Raw genomic sequence first — 24264 nt, forward strand, 5'->3', positions numbered from 1 at the left:
ACTGCCATGCCATGCCATGCCGACTTGACTCGGCGCCGCAAACTCGATCGCACAAAAAGTCTGTCGTCTGCGATCTCCCTTAATGGCTCATTGTTTCGTAACGTGTCCACTATAGTTAATATTTATTTTCTCTTCCAATACAATGTATATTGATATTACTGTCACAAATATAATTATTTAGTTTTTGATAACATTAATTGTAAATCAGACAGTGGCTTAATTAAAGTTATTTTGCTAATTGTGTTTAATTAAAATCCATAGACTAGCAAAAATATATTTCTTAAGCAACTGTCTGCAATATGTTAGCAGTTTTCGATCTCTAACTACTATGATAGTGTGTCGTTTGGCTTTAGTCGTTAGGTTAGTGTCACAACAGGAGTAAGGTCAAATAGTAGTATTTGTTACTATACAATTTGTTTTTGTTGAGTTTTGCCCGATTATATAATGAAAAGTTTATCTATATGAATATTGCTACAAGATATACATGTACGCAATGTAAGCTTGTCACGGAATTCCTTTAATAAGATGTCGAATATAATAAACATTATTAATATACGCATGGTTTTATTTACCTGAACACTATGAATTGATAACATTTTTTGTGATTTGTATGGGCAAATCCATGACGCAAAATGCTCTTTCTGCGCTGCTACTTTCACAATGAACTCTATATAGAGGAACACATACACACCCTAAGTATTATCACTTAGTTTTGTTACACCCTGTATATATTTTAGGTATATTGAGGAGCATTTTTAGGTCAAAGTAACTCAGTAGTTAAAATATGCTTACTTACAAGAAAAAAATCTTGATTTGAAAGGTAAGATGTAATATTGAATTTCATAAAGAGCTCTAATTAATAAGCGTTATTCAGAACTTCCTTGATGAAAAAAAAATAGAAAACAGCAGTAGATACAAGTTTAAAACTATATTTAATCTACAAACAATAACATAATAAATTACAGATATTTACCGTACCACTTATGATCAAATGGTGATATATGCCTGTGGCTACCTCCCATGTTGTTCTGAATTATATATTTCAATGTGTACTTGTTTTTATTATTCTCTTCCCTCCATTTTTCCTCTTTAGCTTTCTTTTCCATAATTTCTTGAGATACGGGTTCAGCTTTGAATGGTAATCGTTCAGCCACAATCCTTAGCATGTCATACACCTGGAAAAGTATTAAAATGCCTTTACACAACAACACAACATAATATTAGGCTGAAAAGTTACAGTAATATTTTTAGTATTGGTAGTTTTTCAAAATTTACCACATACATGGTTAATAGTGGCTAGGGATAATAAAATCAGTTTTATGCTAGCTTAGGCCAAACCTACGCGACCAAAGCGACTGCGAAGCGGTAGCGTCTACCGCGCGGCGGACGCTGCCCATGTAATCTTATGGCGCCGTGCACACCTACGCGACCGCGACGCGTCACGCGAGACGTTCGCGTCGGCAAAGCGAAACATGCGTGTCAAGTTGTCAGACGCGGTTTTGAAGTGTACATAACTAGACTTCTTTTTTAAAACCTTTTTTATATTATTTTCTACAACTCCTTAGTTTATGATTTGTTTACGTTTTGATAAATTGTGTCATGATATTAAGGCGCCTACCACATGTGTATGCTTGAACACAGTTTTGCTAGCGCATGCTTCTCGCATGAAAAGACGTAAGACTGACTGATCTACCACATGCATGCGCAAACAACATTCTTGCCGAGATCGTCGGCGTATAAACAATGTTTCTCAATGAAGAACTATTTCTTCTGCTTTTATTTTTCCAGTGTTTGCTAGTGACAAAATTGATAATGCATAAATAAAATATTTTTTTATATGTGTATTTTTTTTATTCCTGTCAGAATAATCTTTCGGTTTGATCTTCCACGGAGCGAGCAGAGATTTTTATAATTCAATGAATTCAGTTGCAAACTGACGATTATATGTTCGTAAATCTGCCATTTTATAGCAGCGTGCGCGCATTTTAACACCATTTGACTGACAAAGAGCGGCTTGGACACTAAACTTCCAACCACACGCCCAGACAAGTTTCTACACGAAGGCTTGCGCATGCCTGAATTTCAAGCAAGTTGCGCGTACTACTGTTTTACCAACTACATGCACAATGTTCAGTGTTCTAGCCGGCATGCGCAAGCAAATTTTTAGTCAAGCATGCACGTGTGGTAGGCGCCTAAATTAATTCGACTTGACCATTGTGGACACAAATTATTTGCGGACGTGTTTTATTCCTCTGCACCTTCCAAATCAAAAGCAAGCTTAGCAAACTCTGATGTTAAGTATAAGGATATCAAAATACCACAACAGTTTAGCATACACCAGATAAAGTCGCGCGTCTTCAGTGACTGTTCATTAACAAATGAAGTTTGACGGTTCGCACTTCGCGCCGTAGTCGCGCAGGTGTGCACGGCCAGTTTCGAGTTGCAGACGCTCCCGTATCGCGTACCGCGTCCCATGTCACTGACGCGTAGGTTTGTTCTAAGCTTAATTTGGCCATTTGCTCATTCACACACACTCACAAGTTTTTTACATTCAAAAAATAATAATTAATTAAGAATGGAGTACCAGAATATCTAATATATTTTCAAAACGCAATTGAGGAGCAGTAAGAAGTAAAATTGACGATTTATTTTTATGCTTGATCGTAAAGAGAAGAGAAGCCACAATCTGTTTAATTTTTTAACATTAAAGTAAAGTAAAAAGTTATTTATTTGCTCAAATTACATAATATGTTCCTTTATAATTTATACATAATACAGAAATTCAGGCTGTATGTAACTATGTACATTATACACATTTAATGTTCTGCTGATACTTAAAATAGGATAACCTGTGCTATAAGTATCAGCTAACAATCAGTAAAGGTTTTCCAAATTCGTTTTACATTAACATAATGTAAGAGCAACTAGGTTAGTACATGTTAGTATGGTTGTGTGTATGTGTGTGTGTGTGTGTGTGTGTGTATGTTCATGAATGTTCAAATCGAATATTGAGATAATATATTCTCAACGGATAGGGCAAATAATACTTTCTGATTCATTGTATGACAGTTTTTGTAGCCATTCAGTAACCTTCTTTTTACAACTATGTGAATTAAGTGTATGAATATTCAGAATTTTATCAATTTTGTTGTAGGTGTAGCGTCCAAGGAAATAGTAAAACCTTTCACTAAAAGTTGTCCTGTGCCTTTTGGCTGGGGGAAGTTTTTTGCGCCGTCCAGTCACAGGCAAGATGTCAGTTTTATTCGATGCATGATATTTTAGGGCAATTTGCAGTATAAATATTTGCCTCACAGAGAGCACTTCGCAGTATTCATAAAGTTCCTTAGTTGGAAACCTAAACTGTTTAAAAGTACTCACTTTTAGCACTGCCCTTTGAGCTCGCTCAAGCTTAATTAGGGAAGATTTACACGCCCCTCCCCAAGACTGTATGCAATACCCTAACAAAGATTGACACAAAGCATAGTATATACTTTTAAGAGTTGCAGGTTTTGTTACATGTCGTACATATTTAAATATGTATATAAGTTTCCGAATTCTCCCCGTGAGCAGATTTATATGGGACATAAAGTTCAACTTATCATCAATGATGATACCTAAATATTTCAAATTAGTGACCTTCTCCAGTTTTGGGCAGTTATTGCATGTAGCACCTATATCAAGTGAATGGTTATCCAGGACTGAGATATGGTGGTCTATACTGGGTTTCTTCGACTTTTTAATTTGAAATTCAATCATCTTGGTTTTATCTACATTGAGGGACAGAGTGTTATCTGCCAGCCACTCGGTTACTCTATTGAAACCATTTTGTGCCACCTCATAAACCTGGTCCCACGTATCTCCAGTAAAGATAAGTGCTGTGTCGTCAGCAAAAGCCAGCAGTTTGCCATTTTGTAGTTTAAGTTTGCACATTTCGTTTACATAGACTAAGAAGAGCGTGGGACCAAGTATGCTTCCCTGCGGCACACCAAATACAACAGGTAGCTCTCCACTGATATGATCGTTGATCTTAACGCTTTGGGTGCGGTTATTCAAGTAACTTTTAAATAGTTGTAATTGACGGCCTCGTATGCCAAGACGTTCCAGCTTCACAATCAGTTTGGGGATAGAAACTGTGTCAAAGGCCTTGGCGAGGTCTAGGAAGATGGCAATACATTTTTTGCCTTTATCAAGAGTCTGTACAATATGATTTGTCATCTCAAAAACTGCATCATTTGTGGATTTGTTATTTCTGAAACCAAATTGGTTACTGGATAATATATTGCCATCCTCCAGGTATCTTCTTAATCTGCTGTCCAAAATTTTTTCCAAGATTTTAGAAAGACATGGCAAAACCGAAATGGGCCTATAATTATTGACACAGTTTGCATCACCGGACTTGTGGACTGGGTGTATAAGGGCTTTCTTCAGAAGGTCGGGAAATACTCCTGTTCTTATACACAAGTTGAATACATATGTTAAAGGCCGAAGAAACAGGCTCTTGTTCTTTTTTATAACTTTTGCTGAAATACCGTCCACACCCATTGCACAGTCGCTACGTAGTGATTGAATCAGTCTATCCACTTCCAACTCATCAGTTTCCAGTAATACCATTGACGTACTAGGAGTTGGAAAATTATGTGGCTTATTAGTTGAGCTTGCAACCTTGTTATGCTTTTTTGCCACCTCTTCAGCAATTTTGAAACCGGTTTCAGCGAAGTGTTTATTTATACTATTTAAAGAACATGAACCAAGGAGAGGAGCAGCAGAAACCTTCTTTTTCTGAGTATTTGTTACGTCTCTAATCACTTTCCACATGCTCTTTGGATTTGAACCTGCTTTACTTAACTCCATTTCCTCGTGTTGCCTTCTAAGATTACTTAAAATACGACTGCAAAAATTTCTGTAACGTTTGTAGGTGGTGCAAATAGTGTTATTGTTTGGGGATTTTTTCATCTTTAAATACAATTTATCTCTGTTACGCATGCATCTCAATATCCCAGGCGTAATCCAGGGTTTAATTATCCTCAAGCGATGTGTAACTCTAACTGATATAGTGTTTTGTTGGATAGCACCAGATAGCAAATTGCTAAAGTTATTAAAGGCAGTGTTAGCGTCTATACACTTGTAGATATGCGAGAAATCGGTAGTTTTTAGTGAATATTCCAGTTTGTCCAAATCTAATTTACTAATTGTCTTTTTGGCTATATCTAATTTTAACTTGCTGAAGGTTAGTAACACCGCGTTGTGATCGGTAACAGATGAGTCTATGACAATTGTTTTGGCTCTGAGTTTTGTTTTAAGCAATACGTGATCAAGTGAAGATTTTCCATGCGTGGCCATATTATGTGCAGGTAGTAAGCCATGTGCAGCAGTAAGGTTAAGATAATCCATAGTTTTAGCATCAATATTATCGTTCAATATATTCAAATTGATGTCTCCTACCAGCGCTATGTTTTTGCACGGAGAATTCAATGTTAGTATGTGGTCCAGAGAGGAAAGGAAATTAGTTATGTCTCTAAAAGATGGAGGCCTGTACAGAGCAAGAATACAGGTTGAATTTTGTAACATAATCTGTAAACAGCTGCCATCTGCAAAGTCAGGTTCAGTGACAACAATATTAAGAAGGTCACTCCTAGTATAAACTACAACTCCATCATTTTGATTAGTCCATTTAGTATTTGCATATGAGTTATAGCCAGCAATTTCAGGTATATGCGGATTGCAGGATAGCCAGCACTCTGTAAGTATAATGATATCTAAGGGCACAGAAATTCTAGACAACAATGTTAAAAAAATATTTATATTTGCAGTTATACTTCGGATGTTTTGGGTAAGTATTTTTAGACTGTGTGTTTCTACAATATTTTTACAATTTTCTATGTCACATTTGTAGGTATCTGAAATAGTTATCTCATCTAATGCATTTATGTTATTGTTAATTAAGGAATCAAAAGTGTTAAAAATGATTAATATGGCTTAAACATAAGGACACTATTGTAGAGAGAGGGTATAACTAATTTGGGGCTAGTTTTTGTTTGGATATTACTTTTAAAACGCATTTTGTATTCTATGTAAGAATATAATATGATGTATAAGAGGCATGGACAGTAACAAGTAGATGTATATATGTATCTCATGAATGTATTTAGATTATAGTAAGTTTGGTTTACAGTATAGTGTTCTTGTATTTTTAAAATAATATTAGTTAGTAGGTTAGTAGGTAAAAAACGACAACTTTTATTACATTTTCTATTTATAGCATATGACAGAAGAACAACTAATGTGAGCTTCAGACTTGATAAACTTAAAATTTGTAGTCATTGCTTTAACTTTAACTTATTTAGATCTTCTTCTGATTCAATGCGAATTGCTTGTTCTCCTTCTGTTTTGCGTATATAGATTGTGCCTCTAGAGGTCCAGCAGTAAGAGTAATTGTAATCTTTTACAAACTGCCGTGCCATATGGTAGATTTTTTGTGTCCTGGATGTCAGAACCTCCGATACATATATAGGTTTCCTCGGTCCTAGAATGTTAAAATGATTGGTGCTTAATTTATCAGCAACCTGTTTATTTCTATTGAACTGTTTAACCGCTTGAAGCATTTTTTCCTTTTTTATTGTACTATTTAGTTCAATAATGATTGGTTTTATGGTTTCCTTATTTGTAGTCACTCGATAGACATCCTTTATATCAGATTCATTTAGACTAACACTCAAAGTTTTAGCAAATCCTTGCACTAATTCACAAATATCCTCCTTCGTTTCCTTTTTCTTATTTTCCTTGGAGGAACTTGGTATATTGCGTATTTCTATGCTGGCTGTCTTCAACTTCCGTTCCATAAACTCTAGTCTTTCTTCGAGCTTTGCAATTTGTTTTTTGTCCTCTAACCTCTTTTCTTCCATTTTGCTAATCATATTTAGGGTGGTGTCATATTTGTCCGACATAAATTGTAGACTGTCCCTTAGTTCAGCATTTTGTTGTTTTAGTTCGGAGAAGTACTGGTCGATTTTGTTAGATAGCATTATAATGTCCTCATCACTTTGTCGCCTACGTTTCTGCCTAACGTAGTCATTGCCTCCTCTTTCAGAAAGAGTATCAGAGTCATAGTTCTTATGGGACATATTCCCTGTTGAAGAGGCTGGCGGAGTGCGGCGAAGAGATGTCATAGTTAGCTTGAATCAATGGGATAATCGTAGTTATATTCACAGATAAGATCTTACAGAAAAAAACATATATTATAATATTGTTATTAATGTTGATAATATTTAATTGTATTTAGAAATTTTATTCCAGTCTACTTCTTCTTCTACCTTAAGTGAGATCTGTCAGATGTCAGCTGTCACTTCTGACAAATAAACAGTACTGCCAACTGTACCAATTCAAAATCAATTATTGCTGTTAAGCCACTGTTATATTTATACGTATATAGATTGAGCCACTCGTTTTCCGACTATTTTCTTCAATAATTATGGATGATTTCACGTGAACAACTATTGATTTTTTGTCACAGAACTTCAGTAACCAGTGAACGCACTTTTCTTTGTCCAAGAATCACTTTTTCACTATATTATTTAATTAAATTCACGAGTGATCACAAAAAGCAGTTAACTTGTCAAAGGACCATAGACAAAATCCTACATATAATATACTTAAGTACTACATTATCTTTTCGAGGGTATACTATAATTTTTCTCAATAGAAAAAAAATCACAAAGATTCATCTAATTTTCAGGATTATTTAATTGGTACCTACCCACAATTAACCTAACAATCCTGCATCGCGCTATCGAAGTTTCGGAATATAATATACAACGTCTGAAATGACGTCAGTGGGCTTTGGCCTGACCGAGCATGCTATCTCTCGCGGTCGGAAGATCTTCCTTTTCGGCTGCCATTGTTAAAAATTTATTTTCAACTCTTAATGTAACTTAGTAAATATTATTTTAATACATAATACATAAAATTCTATTACAGAGCGACTGCGCTGCTTGTATTGTCCCTTGTTATATAGATTCCACATAGTTAACCTGGCAAATGAATGATGGGCGTAAGTGTGAAGAGTGAGCAGCATTACTCCCCCTTTTAAATATCATAATAGACTAACACGAGTCGGCGCATGAGTACCGAAAACTATTCCACCTTAATTTTTTTATACGATCCTCTTCAAATTGCCCTCCTGATGATATAAATGCATGTTGCCAGGGCGCAACCCGGTGCCATATTGTTTAAACAAACATTGTTTAAACAATTGCAAGGAATTGTTATTTTTAAACCGAACATTTTTTTTTTTAATATTCTTTATTGAAATACCAATAAAAAAGGTCCTATGACTTTTTACGATAAAGTTAATATTTTTAAAGATGTGAATTTTTAAAGGTTCGAAAAACCTCAAATTTGGGTACTTTCGACCGATGAAAAATATATTTAAAAAAATAATAATGTCAAAGTAATATATATTTTTAAATTCTATATACAATAGTTAATAATATTGTTAATAGAGATTTCAAAAAATTTCATTGTTTATATCTTTTTTTTAACTTAGCAAAAGTAGACAAAAATTGTGTTTTTTGTATGGGAGCCCCCCTTAAACAATTACTTTATTTTAATTTTATTATTAATTATTAAAGTACAAATATAATTAAGGGTTTTGTGAAAATTTCAAGTGTCTGTTACTATTATTGATTACGAGCAAAAAAGGCCAAAAATCACATTTCTTGTATGGGAGTCCCCCTTTAATAATATACTTTATTTTATTTTTGGTATTTGTTGTTATAGCGGCAACAGATATACACAATCTGTGAAAATTTCAGAAGAACTTTATCGTAAAAAGTCATAGGACCTTTTTAATTGGTAAGTATTTGATAAAGAATATAAAAAAAATAACAATTCCTTGCAATTGCAAGGAATTGTTATTTTTAAACCGAACAATCATATAAGCAAATCGGTTTCAGATTTGAGGGACAAACATTGTTTAAACAATATGGCACCGGGTTGCGCCCTGGCAACATGCATTTATATCATCAGGAGGGCAATTTGAAGAGGATTGTATAAAAAAATTGAGGTGGAATAGTTTTCGTTACTTATGCGCCGACTCGTGCTAGTCTATAACATCATAGTTAACAATTATTTTATTTGAGCTGATTTGAGTTTTCTATTATTGTACTTAAATTATATATACTTATAAGCTTACCTCAGCATATTCACATTTTCCACCAACTTCAAAAATAATTCTGCCTGCTTTAACTGGAGTGACATAATGGTCAATAGCACCCTTTCCTCCGCCCATACGCTGACCTTGTCCTTTCTTGGTAATCGGTTGCCACGGAGGATCTACTCTCCAAATTGCAAACATTCTCTTCATATCTAACCTTCTGGCCACTTGTAACCGAGCCATCTCAAAATGTTCATGACGTAATCTGCCACCACCTGTAGCCTGAAAATAAAATATATTAAATCACATTTTGGTACTTATTTTACTATTTTTCAGTTTCTGTCATCCTTCTCTTCTCTTTTGTCAGTTTCTGTCTTTTATAAGTGCAGCGAAGATGCGGTATGACATTTTCTAAAAATGATTCCTAGCTAGATCGATTTATCGCCCCCGAAACCCCCTATATACTAAATTTCATGAGAATCGATGGAGCCGATTCCGAGATTCCAATTATATATTATAAGTATATACTTACAAGAAATTTTTTTTAAGTTTAAAGATATAAGATAAAAACAGTTGCCACTCGGAGCCATAAATGTTTGCAGGATAAAGACTATCGTATGTCCTTTGCAGGACTCAAAATATCTCCATAACAATAGATACAGGAAGTGTCGAAGAAATAGACACAGTTCTGTCCATTACATTTGCAAAAATTTTAATACAGAAGAGTAATGCCATGAATAATAGAACCCTTAAATCAATAGAATATATTTATTTTTAAATATACTTACTAAAACACCATATTGTTTTAGCTGCAGAGTGTTATGTAGGAGCTCAGGACCCCGCATGTAACGAAGCCTCTTCTGCATTTTAGGAGGTTTCAGATTTGAGGGATAAAGTGGGACCTTATCATATACTCTAAGACGCGGCCTTTCCGGTATTTCAATGTCTACAAAGAACATAAAACTGTTACTAATGTATTAAGTATTTAAATGCAAGCAAATCTCTGGTAATGTTTGAATATTGATTTACCATCATAATTCTTCGGTGGAGGAAAATATTTGATTCCTTTGCTTAATACTATCTGAGTTGCTTCTGGACGAAGAAGTCCTGTAAATAAATATAATGCATGTATGCAGTGAATTTAAAATATATAAGGTTAGAAATGTATGAATATTAAAGTGGCGTATTATGTACCTATAATAAACTTGGTAGAGGTATACAAGTTCATTGTGCACAGCCTTTTCTCTTTTTCTGTGGAAACTTAGATTTTTTACTTGATATTTGATAAAACTAAAACTAATCGAGCCCAAAATCAACCCAAGGGTTTTGATTTTTTACTTCTTCTCCGTAATGTACGTTTTTATTCTGATCCCAGTATTAACCAATGCGAACTGACATCTTAGGAGCCAATCAAAATATCTCGTCAATTCGAACTGCTCGGTGCTCACGTTAAATTAGGAACATACCCAGTTTGTCATATTTTTGTATTGACATATTTTGACATAGCAGTTCTTCTTCTTCTTCTTCTAGTACAGTTCGACAAGGCTTTAATTGAATGTGTCAATGTCAGTCAATGTGCGCTACTGGCATTGACTTTTTGGTAAAGGAGAACTGTCAAAAATGACGTTTTTGTCGAATTCTATAGTGCGTCAAGAATGTCTACAAGACGAAACTTTTTTTTTAAGCAATAGCAACACTCTTTTGACATTTGTCCCTTTGTATCAATACTCTATGTTATAAAATTTACAAACAAAGATTCTCAATTTGCTTAAATTTAGTTTTACAATGTGAAAACTACATGTTACTGTGATTAATACGTCTTTCACTTTAATTATTAAAGTGAAAGACGTGTCATAAGTGCTGAAAATTTGAAGATTTTCATTGAAGAAAAATAGTAAAATGCGAAAATATCACTGAAATTCTCGCGTCCATATTTCCGATTCTGATCGCTCAGTCACCATAGTATCAGGTACCTAATTAAGCGTTTGTTTTATAAATTTTGTTAGTTAATTAATTTTATTATTTATTGCAATAATTTAAAGTAGCCTGAGTAAGTATTATCTTCACTACTATTATAAAGAGGAAAGATTTGATTGTTTGTTTGTCTTGAATAGGCTCCGAAACTACTGGACCGATTTAAAAAATTATTTTCCCATTGGAATCCTACATTAATTCTGCTGAACATAGGCTAAATTTTATTTTGGAAAAAATAGGGTTCCGTAAGATATTTGGGATTTTCAAACGCAAGGTGTAAAAAATCAACCAGAAATGTTACTTTTTTCGCGTACGCTGCCTAAACTATAAAAGACAGAACCATAAAATGTTCTAAGTAATTGTAGATCTTTTAAATATCTACAAATAAGTCCGCGACACACTATACCTATCTATGTTGAGTGAGGCACAATAATCATTTTTTTATTAAAAAATCTTGAAATGTTTTTGGACTACATTTAAATGCCTTTATTTTACTCATGGCATTAATTCTTATCAAAATAAATTAATTCATTACTAAGTACAGTTAATGTAGATAATATTTGGTCTTTCAATGATTAAAATTGGACGTTTGGTTTTAATGTTATGGCGACATTAAAATATTACGATTTCTGCTGCACGTTGCGAATTGGGCGTCGTCAAGGCGCGCCACGCGGGTGTGCTCGCCCGGAGAGTCCACGTAAATATTAATTATTATTACCTCGATCATGGGAATCGCAGATACAATAGATTTATAATATAATAGTTATGCGACAGCCGGGTGCCGCTTCATTGATGGGATAATATTATAGTGCTTCATTAATTCACTACGTTTTGAATGACTATTGACTAACAAATAAAGATTGAAAAAAAATTATTTAAAAATCAATGTCCACCCGTGCGAAGCCGGGGCGGGCCGCTAGTGTAGTATAATAAAGCAATAATTTTACATAAACCCTATGTTTACGTAAACAATGAATTGTCAAAGAAATCTATCATATTATAATGCGCCTAACAATGATTGATACTTTGACTTAGGTGCTTTGCGTAATTATATATCTTAGACTAGCTGTCCCGGAAAACATTGTTTTGCCATAAAATTATTTTCCCTATTTTCCTGCTTTTCTCTTGAAGGTTTTTCTGATTTTTTTTTCTATAGACCTCACGGAGCCCGAGACCTTTCCAACGAATGCAAAACCGTGGAAATCGGTTCGTGCGTTCTGGAGTTATAGCGCCAGGAAGGAAAACCGAAGGAAAATGTCGTGATTCTAGTGTTTCGCCATAAAGCAGGGAGCACAATGGCTCTGGTGGCGGGACCAATAATGGCGATTTCACTTTACCACTAAGGCAGCACAAACCAGGCGTTTCACCAGCAAACTTCAATGCTCCACAATGCTGGCAAACAACGTCCATGTCGCACACACTCACACAGACACACGCACATACACACTCTCCCTCACACACACCACATGCACACACAAACACACACACACACATACACAGACACACACACGCACACAAATACACATCTTCTTTACATCTTATATACTACACAATATTCATACTAACCTGACTTCACCATCTCTACCTTTAAAAATATTTTTTCTTATGTAATCGAAAACTGGAACATCTACTTCTAAACATAATCATTCTTTTGTAGAGCTTTTTAATCTGGGATAGAGGTCTGGTGTCCTGAAATACAGGCTCACGCCCAGTTTAGGCACCAGTCTCCCACATGAAACCCGATAATGTGCTATTTGTCGACCTATTTGTGTCTATAATTATACTACTTTATCTACAATTATCTATTATCATACTACTATGTGTCTATAATTATGTACCTACTTTCTGTCTTTTAATATTATGTGGTGAGAAATAAATAAAATTATTATTATTATTATTATTATTATTATTAAACCAATGCAAACTAAACAATGCAAGCTGTAGTCGATGGTGCAATCATACAGAAACCCTGCTCGATTCAAATCAATACTTGAACCATTTCTTCTTGCACTTTGAAGATTATTCCTCTGTTCATCTGCGTTCGAGCTTATCGCTTATCGATTTCTCGCTCCTAACCTAGCCGTTTCACGGGCTGCCTCTCTTTGCTCTTGTTTGAGAAGCACGAATTAAGGCCCTCCTTTGCTCCATACTAACGCGGCGCTGTTCTCGTGCAATTTCTCGTTCTCCATCAGATAATTGACTCGCGATATTCCGTTGCCTAATTGCATTACGGCTTCGCTGGGAAAGATTAGATCTTCTAGGACGCGGCATTGTTATTAAAATGTGCACTCGCATAAAACCACCAAATACAAAGATATCCGCCAAAACGCTTTCAGATGTCAGTTTTCAGTTTGACAAGTTTAATTATTATGTCAGTGTGTTCCTAAACTATTACCAGTATACTGGCCTAATCGCTTAGGCCAATGATCGCTTAGGTTTAAGATATTTTGATTTATGTCACACTTGACAGTACACTAATATTTTTTGGAAACACAACCTAAATGTAGTCAGTGTCACTCAGTGATGCCAACCTGCAGATAATTTCAGATCGGTGAGGAACCAATAGAAAATCTAGAAGTGTCTATCCTTACGCCATCTAGTTAAGATTGTTAAAAATAAAATTAAAAAATATAAATGAAAATCCCTCAATTAACATGACTAGTGATTGGACAGTACTAGCCATTGGACTGATCACAAAAACACATAAATTTAATAAGGTTGCTTTAAAAACTACCTGTTTTTCTTTAAAATCAGGCGTTCTATTACTTTAAAAACAGGAAGTTTTCCCTTCCTTACCTTCCCTACCATGTTATCCTATTCCCTCTTAAGAGGAGTCCACACCGCCCTTTTTTCCATACAAACGTTGTCCCCTGTTTCCTCCTTGGATAATGCTAGTAGAGTTATAATTTTTTTCCTGAATATCTAAGGCCACTATTTAATTCAATGTCCCTATGTTTTCTTTTTTTTTTTCATAATTTAATCATTATGCCCAAACCCAAAAAAAGCCCACATTTTCCGCTGTGTTCAAACATCCAGAAAACAGATTTGGCTAGATTATAGAAAAAAAGTAAAACATAGGAACACAGCTTAAGCCTTTCTTTAATCTTTAATGAAAAAATACTTAAATCGGTTAAGTTTTGGAGAAGGAATCAGGGGACAACGAATCGTTGATTTTCTGCAGTTGTCTCTATCGCGTTCTGCGGTATAGGCTTGAGGTAAGGGGGAGCTATAGATATTACACGTACTTTTTTTTCATTTCTCTAGCCCCTGGTGTATCCTCTTAAAAGGCCGGCAACGCACCTGCAGCTCTTCTGATGTTGGGGGTGTCCATGGGCAACGGAAGTTGCTTTCCATCAGGTGACTCGTTTGCTCCCTTATTTCATAAAAAAGCAACCTTAATATAATTGTGTTTTTGTGCTTTGTCCAATGACTGGTACTGTGCAATCACTAGTCGTTTTCTTATTATTCGTAGGTCCATAATATGCAATGCCGATTACCGTTTCCATAACAACGATTTAAATGCAACAAATACGGTAAGTAATAGGTATTTGTTTCTGTACTGTTGTACAAAGAGAATGTCATATACGGTACGGTTGTACCGTACCTATCTAATTTGATTGCTTGCCTGCCCTGTAAAATGGAATATCGCACTATGCTGCGTTTGCAAATTTGTCTTTATCTTAATTCATGTCTATACTGTGTTTGGATTCCTGTCGTAGGATTTTTTTTATACGTAAAGGTAGAATGAAAATAATCAATACTCCTAAAGATACGGTACCTACTTATTTTAATCAGCGTAACTATTCACGGTTCGCTGTCTTTCTCTGATACCTAAGTTTTCCAGCGTGTCAAACAAAAGACACGCAGGCGTTGTATAAGTACATAGATAGTTATTCGTCGAGCGAATATTAATAATATTAGCCAGAGGATTAGTTAAATATAATAAGTATTATTTAGTAGTGTTGCAGCAATTTGAAGTTTTTGAAAAGTATCAAGAATCCAGAGGAATCGTTTTGTTATTTTATCTTTTTTGCTTCATTACAGATCAACAGACTGGGTCATCTCTCTAAATATTTATCAATATCAGTTTACACTTTGTTGTGTACAAATTGTACAATAGAAGGAATTAGACTGTATCTTGGAAACTATGGAAATCTGTCATCTAGGGTAAGTTATGACTAATTGCTTGCTTGATCCATGTAATTAATTTAAGTCGTAAATTGAAGACTTTAGTGGAAGAAGCAGCTGGTCTGAGTCACAGCAAAAAAACGCCGTTTTTTTTGCATAAATGGAGGCTTCAGTACCCGAAAAATGGTTGGAAATAAAAAATCTGTGGATTTTATGTGTAGCCAGATGTATATTAGCTAGAATCTAGATGATGAATTAAGTTACAACTTACAAAGTTTGTTAAAATTATTGCAAGGGAAAAAATTATATTATAAACTAAATTATAATAGTAATTGTATAAAATGTTAGGTATATGGTTCTTCCACAAACGTCCTAAATTATGTCGAGATTTATCATTGGTCTATTTCAGAATATCAAATGTTTATCTTTATTTTTCATACTGGCCACTAGATGTCGCTTTCAATATATAGTACTATAATTATTGATCAATGATCTCTAATATTTGAGTAAGTATTTGGTAATTCCAGGTGCCTGAACTGGCGGGCTTCTTGATGTTGAGTGTCCTAATGCAGATGCCACTTGTGAGCTTTTTCCTATTAAATCCATATTTGTTCAGCACACCCACAGAAATAATATTGCATACTATATTAGCTCTACTAACAGCTCTAGAAATCGTATTTGGGTTTTCTTCACTAAAACATGCATCTTCTGTAGCAAAAAGTATTTATTTAACTCATTCATCAAAAGTGAATAAATAAAACATGTGATTACCATTAAATTAAACCATTTATTTATAATAAAGCTCTTTCAAATCCATAAAAAATAACATAACCACAATAGTTATATTGTTGGTAAGTAATACTTTTCACTTTCAGACTACAGTATGATTAAAATATTTTAAAGATCACTCCATACAAAAATATGTTTAACACTTCTTAAATAAAACTTATGCTCAAAGCATTATTTTGGTATTTTAATAATTTTATGTTCGGTTTTCTTACATCTAATTAGTAGAATCTTTTAAACACAATTTCTATTCGGGAGCACCAATGAACCTACGGCCAATTCATTAATTCTATTACACAATTTATTTCTTATCCATAAACATGTCATATTAGAGGAACACCGTGTCTATATTTTATTTACTGGGTGACTTCAAATAATTAAGTTTTCTGAGAAGGTCACTCCGGACCGTGGAGAAAAATCATTTAAGTTTGTTATTTCTTTGGCCTAGTTTGTAGTTGGACTTAATACAGTGGACGATAATATTACAACTTTAATCTACAGAATACTGCAGACTTAAAGGAATGTTGGGACTAGATGATCTTCAAACTTAATGCAAATATATTTTAAGCATAATAACAGGATTGTTTAAGCATTTTAGGATTTTTGATTTTAAAAATATAACATGATAAATCTTTAAAATTACAAATAAGTAAGCAATAAAACAAAAAACAGAAATTGACATCACTGGTCTATCTTACCTACAGGTATTATTAAAATATGATCATTATTATTGTAACATTACCTGCTGCCAATAAAATTATTAGCATGTCCATAACATAATAGCATCCACAAGTAATGTATAGTAGGTATGTATTAAACTTCTCCTTAAATTTTGTAACGTTAAATTATTTATTTTCTACAAACATATTATTTTCTTGAAAAAATGTGTCTATTCTGCACCTAATGATCTTTAGGCAATAGTGAAGTTCTATTAGCCGTTTTTCGAATTCTTCCATGTTCTGTGAAGGATCTAATAATTTCAGCATTTGCGGTAGACTCGGAGAGATGTTCAAAATTAGCTGAAACATTAAACAATGTAGTTATTTTTACCCCTATATTCATTTATAGATACACTTTTTAGGGTTCCGTACCCAAAGGGTAAAACACTGGAATTTACTGCAAAAAATGCGGTTTAGAATTGTCAATTTAAATTTTGGCGCTAAAACGGATCTATTACAGTCTGTATGACGTCACTACTGTCCTACCCCGCGTTCCATTTAGCGTTAAAATCGATCAAAACGCTCAAAATAGGAGGCATTTTTAACGATTTTAATGCTAAATGGAACGCGGGGATAGCAGGTGCGATTTCACTGAACGCTAAATGGTGTTTTGAAATCCGTTCCGTTTCAAGTTACTTACTTTGAATTTGTAATTTTTGTAAAAAACAAATTTTAATAAAATATTGTTCATTTATATATTTTTTTAATTTTAATAGCAAAATTTTTGTAAATATTATATTTGCATGTTCCCTATAATTGTGATCTATTGGCTGGGTTTGACGCAAAGTGACCAAACTACATAGGTCCCCCATCTGCCTAGGATCAACTAACTTCTCTGATAGTATATACAAAATTTCAGTTGAGCTGTTTTGGTGGAGTTCGCGCTCAAACACTGACACGAGAATTTAATAGGAGTATATTAGACTCTACGAATAATAAAAACTAAGGCAATGTAACTGCCATACTTCAACCATTTTGAATTTGGTTCCTTTTTGCACACTAAAATATGGCAATAGAAACGAAACACTAACACTCAAATTTACGAAATAAAGCTGTTGACATTGTCACTTCTATATTTACACAAAATTGTGTACCGAACAGGTCACATTTTGTAGACTCGTGGACAAATTTTTTGACATAACTACATTTATACGTGGGAGAGCCATGTTTCGGCACGAATGGGCCGGCTCGACCGGATAAATACCACGTTCTCACAGAAAACCGGCGTGAAACAGCGCTTGCGCTGTGTTTCGCCGAGTGAGTGAGTTTACCGGAGGCCCAATCCCCTAACCCCTACACTATTCCCTTCCCTATCCTCAACTATTCCCTTCCCTTTCCTTCCCTATTCCCTTCCCTACCCTCCCATATTCCCTTCCCTTACCTACCCTATTACCCTATTCCCTCTTAAAAGGCCGGCAACGCACTTGCAGCTCTTCTGATGCTGCGAGTGTCCATGGGCGACGGAAGTTGCTTTCCATCAGGTGACCCGTTTGCTCGTTTGCCCCTTTATTTCATAAAAAAAAAAATTTGTACATGTGGTTTACTTACATAAAATATTTTTTGTGTGACCCAATTGTGATACTTTTTGACTGAACCGTTGTATGCGGTTGTAAGTATAGTTTTAATGCTGGCATCAATCTCTTTTCTTTGTAAACTCTTAATTATCTCTTCAAACACAAGTTCAAAGAATAACAGGGACCTGAAAGAATAAAAAGGATTATTATAATAATATAATATTCTATTATATTTTATTATATTCTATTATACTAATTATTAATTAAATTAAGTACATAATTCAAACTACAAAATTAACAATAACAATATATATAGGTGTCACGTAAATAATTGGAAAAAAAAATAAAAAATAAATAAATAAAAAAAAGCTGACGGAAAGCAACTTCCGTCGCCCATGGACACTCGCAGCATCAGAAGAGCTGCAGGTGCGTTGCCGGCCTTTTAAGAGCGAATAGGGTAATAGGGGAGGGTAGCGAAGGGAAGGGAAGGAAATAGGGGAGGGTAGGGAAAGGAATAGGATAGGGGATTGGGCCTCCGGTAAACTCACTCACTCGGCGAAACACAGCGCAAGCGCTATTTCACGCCGGTTTTCTGTGAGAACGTGGTATTTCTCCGGTCAAGCCGGCCCATTCGTGCCGAAGCATGGCTCTCCCACGTATATGATTTATTATGTTTGGATGTGCTACAGCTTGGGTACGCCCCTTGTTCTTTTGTACTGTGTCTACTTTTTCTTGACATTTTAAATATAACTTACGATTTTTACTATATTATGGAAATTGTCTGTACATTTATTTAAAATTAAGTTGTAACTTTACAATTTTAATGTGCCACAATTTTTAAAAAATTATCGTTTTCTTCTTACCTATTCAACCACAAAACTCCCTCAGCCCCCTCATCTCTCCCTCTTGATTTTTCATCGAGCATCAAAGCAAGTAAGCAAGTATCTTCATTGTAAGTGTAAAACTTTTTGATTTTCTGTAAACAATAAAATAAAATAAGTTATAATAATATTATATTATTGCAGGTATATTATGTTTTATATTGCTAAGAAAAATTGATACTAGTCCTCTGGTCAAGATATACATAATATTATTATCATGAGGTCAGTTTTGTCATAATACATGTATGTCATGTCAAAATTGTTGTTAATCATGTTGATGAGTGAACCAAAAAATATCTATTTTACCCTCGGCCTCATTGTTACGAGACCACACATTATAAGAATTTCTGATCAGAAAAATTTGGACACCCACTGCAACACCACACCGCACACCTAAGACAAAATATATCCTTCTGGCAAGTCTGAGTTTAGTACAAAATTAATAAAGAGCACAATCCGAATTTATGATCAGAAAAATTTCTGCCATCCAATCGACGACATCTAACACTGATCCAAATAGGACATCAGACACGTCACAATTCTGATGAAATGAAAAATGGCCTGACAACCGGGGAAATGGTAGTTACAGTAACTATTTCCTCCTACATTGTGGTCAATTACGGTATCAATTTGTTGATAATTAATCTGTTATTATGTTAAAAATAAAGTACTAACATCCACATTACCCTGCATATCATACTTTACTGGTGCAAACATGTTTCCCAGTTGATCTGAAATATTTTTATTAATACAGGTTATAAGAAATCTCCATTACAAAAATAATATTTGATAACTATCTACCTATTTAAGATTTCATGTTAATAAAACATACCTATTAGAACCAATAAATCGGTGGTCGCTTCCAAAAAATGCACAACGTGAATTTTATTATCCAGTATCTTTGGAAATTTTATCATAGTATAGAAATGAAATTTTTGAGTCATTTCTGGAAGGGTATTTTTGGCCATTTCGTTTACAAGATAATTAAGTTTTATCTAGCAATTTCTTTATTTATAAATTCAGATACATATTATGTATCTACCGTTATCAAAGATAATAATGATTTTGTGATTAATCGGCAATAATTATTATACCTAATACTCGTCACCACACAAACAAACACATTTGGCATTTTCCAAACATTCTAAACCACTTAATTATTGCTATACTGTTTGACGTAGATTTACTAAATATGCAGAATTTAATATTATGTAGTCTAATATAGAAATAAGGTAAACAAGAGAGCAGTTAAAATTTAATTAACAATATTTTAACAAGCCTCACGCGGCACGCCACACGAAATAAAACAAAACAATAATTTCTTCTTTTTAGTTGTCAATGTCAATTGTCAAATTAAGACATTGTTATTTGTTTTGTCAATGTGTCAATGTCATCAGTCACATCTGTCATATCCATGGAGGTGATGTGGTCACATCACTAGTACTGAGTACAATACTTAATATGTATAAACGAGTATTATTATCCTTCATGTAATCGATACTCGGTATCGATTACATAAAGGATAATATAATACAATTAGGGTGAACATGGCTAGTGATTAGACAGCTGTTCTAGTCATTGGACAGAGCACAAAAACACTATATTAAGGTTGCTTTAAAAACTACCTGTTTTTCTTTAAAATCAGGCGTTCTTACACATTATGTATAGTAGTTATTTTTGTATCGGTTTAGAATCAGTTAGTGCACGGGTTTACAAAATTTTGTCACGGGGACCTACTCCACCTAGCTAAGTACAAAAAGATAAACACCTTGAATGATTATTAAATAGATAGGTTAAGCAGGTAAATAGTACCTAATAAACAAAATATTTAATCATCTATCGGCTTTACATAATTATTTATTAAGTATAATTTTATTTTATAATATTTGTGGTTTTGGATACTGATAGGGGATCGGCTCCCGGCGCGGCACCCCGCTTGCCTTTCCACGGGCTAATAATATCTGATCTGTGACCTGCCTGCCTAGCATACGCCAACGAGATATCTCCCTCTACATGTTTTCTTGATGTTTGATGGTTTGTCTCTTCATCTCTATTGACCCTAGCATGACAAACATTTTTTCTCGCGTAGATCTATCATCGAAATAACACATTTTTATAGAGTTTTGTCGAGATAATGTCGAGATTTTGATATTAAGAGACGAGTAGTTTTTAATTATCTCGAGAGTGAGAATCTCGTTGGCGTATGCTAGGCAGGCAGGGCGCCGCGGCGCACACTTTGAGAACCCCTGCTGGGTTTTTAAAGATTGCATAGGTAAATTTTTCACTAGAAAAATTTACCCATGCAATCTTTAAAAAATCACTTTATAATATTTTTAAATACTTACTTGATATGGCGCTGAAACGTTCTTTTCTTTTACTTTCTTTGGAGCACAAACACATTAACTTATTCAAATTGTGAGGATCCATTTCTTCTACCATCAGTCTTATTTACATCAGCTACATTTTCGAATGTTAAGCATTCTGGATTACTCTTCGCTTACACTAACAATAAATATTAAATTAATAACATAGAGCTAGTTATTTATTTTACGTAGTGTCTATTGGGTAGGTCTTTCATCATCATTTTAATTAAAAAACTTTTTTTTCTACAAGGTAGGTATTCACATTCAGATCTCTATTCTCGGACGTTCTATATTTTCTATGCAAGTAAGTATTTCAGTATGAAAAAGTCTGTTTTAACACATTTCCCAAATCGTCTTCGACCACTATAGTTAGGACTTTAGTCTTCGGAGAGAATGTAAACGGAACTAAGAATCTCTTTTCTGGCAAGGGATTCGTGAATTCATAGGAGTCTAAAACCATGCCGTCGGAGTCGTCTCTCACTTCAACTATCCGTATACCTGCCGTAGAAATTATCATCATTTTATTCGTATCGAATTTTAAATATCTGGTGATGGCTTGTCTCTCCCGTCCGTACTCGTTATTGAACCATCTGTGGTACGAGAGGAACACCGCACAGTTTCTCGTCCAATATATGGAATCGGTGCAGTTTATTCGATTTAAATTTCTTTTCGAGTCCGACAATTTATTTGTGATGGTAGAGTAAACACTGGATGGCCTCGTGATCGGCGTCACGTTCGGACTCCTCCTAACTATGTCGGACTTCGACATGGATGCAAAGTTACCAAGAGTCGTTTTGCTCCTCGGACCCAATACTCTCAGCGGCTCGGCTACGTTCATGGTAACGCTTATGTTGCGTTGCAGTGATACTGTGGAGTGCTGTACGGGTTTCCCGTTGTAATTGTTCATGTTGTCTTTGGTGGCCGAAGATCTTCTGTCTCCGACGAGAAATACCCGATCTATGTTGTCGAAGCCCCGTCCCATAATTCCATCTTTCGTGTGGCCGAGGTCGAACGTATGGCCCAGTTCGTGTAACGTCGACCCCAGTGTCGTCGCAAAACATCCACCCAAGCTTCCTCTGTATCCGCTGTCGTCCATGAAGCGCTTATTGTTTACAGGGGTGTTATCCAGGAAGCGCAATTGTATATCGTCGACGGTGACAGGCCACGTGTACAAACACGCGGTGCCGAACAGCGCCAGCCCACCTCCGCCTAGGGCCGCGTGTGCCTCCGTCAGCGAGACGATTTCTTCGTGGGTCAGAGGCTTGTCATCATCGGTTCCTTTGAATCTCGTGCAGGATACGAAAGCTAAAAACTTTCGGTCGTTACTTCCTAATTCGGAGAGCATCAGTTCTCTACCGAAGTGCGTCCAGAGTTCCCCCTGTTTCATTTTCCTGGCTTTGTTTACGTTCAAGTTGCTCCTGAAGATTGTGCATTCCGGTTTCTTAAGGTTGACCTCGTGTTCCAGTTGGAAGGTTTTTCTCCCCACACCACTCTCGTACAACTTCTCGGCCACTACACTTTGGATGAGTTTAGCCCCGATCGCTATTCTCGAGCACGCACTATCAATAGAACAGTCCACGTCGTACGGGCTCTGAAAGCAGCCGTCGTGTCCTTGGCATATAATATAAACGGGGGTGACTTTCAAATTAGTCTTCCGGGGGTTATAAGTCAGTCGGAACGATTTCGTTTTCTGTTTTACGTACTCCAACTCTATAACGTTGTCGCCTCTCTTCAGGTCCAGTAGTATCTTGAACTCTCGATTGAATACGTCCCAATTGGATTCAGATCTATTTCCGTTGCTAGTAAAAATACATTTCACCTTTTCGTTGCAATTGTAAACTCCGGCGGTGATTAACCCCTTGATGATAACGAGTGAGTAATTAACGGTTTCTCCATCCTGAAAATTCGTTATGAATATGTTTTCGTGCTGCTCATTCTTGTTCTCCTCGGCGATTTGATTGTCCATACCCTGAAACATCGTAAAAACATCATTAGCGTAATCTCGAGCGAGCGAATCATAACAGACGACCAGCGCTAAAGTACTTTTAGATTAACATCGAACAATGAACAAGATAACTGTGCTCTAGCTATAATCTGAGCGCGTTTCGTGTATTTTGCGGTTTAGCACAATAATAATTGCATTCGTGTTAATTTATCTAAACAAGGTCGGTGCTGTTGAATCGTTTCGCACGGGGATGACTCACCATGATGCGGCAGGCGAGAGGCGCGAGCCGGCGCGGCGGGAGGACTGGGGCGGGCGCGGACCTCTCGCTTCCTCGCGCCTTCCTCGCGCCGGCCGCACTTCCCTCCGAGCGGGCGCGGAGTGCGCATGTGCGGCTATGCAGCCCGACGTGGCGTAACGATTGCCGTACACCAGACTGGCCGGCTCCGGCGTCACGAGGGAAATTTAAATGCTGCGCCAAACTGTAATGCAATTACTGACTCAGGTTTTGAATAAGAATCACATTATTCCCTTTGCGATCTAGGTGATAATTCAGAAAGGTTTTTATAGAAATCCTTTATGCATTATGTATAGAACAAAATTTAATGTAGAGACTAAGGTTAGTATATAGGGTAGAGGCTACTTCATTTCCTTTTTGGAGCGCTCGCGGTCATCAATCAAACTCATAGATGGCATGTTAGATCCATGAAAATATTGCATTTCGTACTAGTTCTTGGGAAAATTGTAAAAGTGGTTATTATGTAAGTTTTAAACATCTGCAGACAAAACTTAACTCAGCTTAAATA

At 35.4% G+C, this 24264-nt stretch overlaps 3 protein-coding genes across 4 annotated transcripts; all 3 read right to left on the reverse strand.

Moving 5' to 3' along the window:
* Positions 1-913: 913 nt before the first annotated feature.
* On the reverse strand, positions 914-10502 carry LOC121731540 (39S ribosomal protein L16, mitochondrial). Its single transcript, XM_042121016.1, has 5 exons — positions 10346-10502; positions 10181-10258; positions 9940-10097; positions 9191-9433; positions 914-1175 (listed from the first exon to the last, which is right to left on the reverse strand). The coding sequence occupies exons 1-5, from the start codon at positions 10377-10379 to the stop codon at positions 960-962; spliced, it is 729 nt and encodes a 242-aa protein (XP_041976950.1). The 5' UTR covers positions 10380-10502; the 3' UTR covers positions 914-959.
* Positions 10503-16040: 5538 nt separating this feature from the next.
* On the reverse strand, positions 16041-19486 carry LOC121731543 (glycolipid transfer protein-like). Its single transcript, XM_042121020.1, has 4 exons — positions 19460-19486; positions 19136-19248; positions 18307-18457; positions 16041-17058 (listed from the first exon to the last, which is right to left on the reverse strand). Exons 1-4 carry the CDS (start codon positions 19469-19471, stop codon positions 16885-16887), a joined length of 450 nt encoding a protein of 149 aa, XP_041976954.1. The 5' UTR covers positions 19472-19486; the 3' UTR covers positions 16041-16884.
* Positions 19487-19828: 342 nt separating this feature from the next.
* LOC121731530 (putative zinc metalloproteinase YIL108W) lies at positions 19829-23918 on the reverse strand. 2 transcript variants are annotated; one of them, XM_042120997.1, is made up of 3 exons: positions 23721-23918; positions 21499-23485; positions 19829-19884 (listed from the first exon to the last, which is right to left on the reverse strand). In XM_042120997.1, exons 1-2 carry the CDS (start codon positions 23721-23723, stop codon positions 21830-21832), a joined length of 1659 nt encoding a protein of 552 aa, XP_041976931.1. In that variant the 5' UTR covers positions 23724-23918; the 3' UTR covers positions 19829-19884; positions 21499-21829. The 2 variants fall into 2 exon arrangements, with proteins under 2 accessions (XP_041976931.1, XP_041976932.1); XM_042120998.1 differs by lacking the exon at positions 23721-23918 and adding an exon at positions 23560-23708.
* Between the last annotated feature and the right edge of the window lie 346 nt (positions 23919-24264).

Source organism: Aricia agestis, chromosome 11 (genome assembly GCF_905147365.1).
Source record: "Aricia agestis chromosome 11, ilAriAges1.1, whole genome shotgun sequence".
Classification (NCBI taxonomy): Eukaryota; Metazoa; Arthropoda; class Insecta; order Lepidoptera; family Lycaenidae; genus Aricia; species Aricia agestis.

Excerpts from the sequence above, each read along its gene's own strand:
- LOC121731540 (XM_042121016.1), bottom strand. The coding sequence starts at position 10,379 with ATGAACTTGTATACCTCTACCAAGTTTATTATAG. Across the intron at positions 10,098-10,180 it reads TCCACCGAAGAATTATGATG|ACATTGAAATACCGGAAAGG; the intron begins GTAAATCAATAT and ends TGTTCTTTGTAG. Across the intron at positions 9,434-9,939 it reads TAAAACAATATGGTGTTTTA|GCTACAGGTGGTGGCAGATT; the intron begins GTAAGTATATTT and ends TTTTATTTTCAG.
- LOC121731543 (XM_042121020.1), bottom strand. Across the intron at positions 18,458-19,135 it reads GGAGTTTTGTGGTTGAATAG|GTCCCTGTTATTCTTTGAAC; the intron begins GTAAGAAGAAAA and ends TTATTCTTTCAG. Across the intron at positions 17,059-18,306 it reads TCACACAAAAAATATTTTAT|CTAATTTTGAACATCTCTCC; the intron begins GTAAGTAAACCA and ends TTAATGTTTCAG.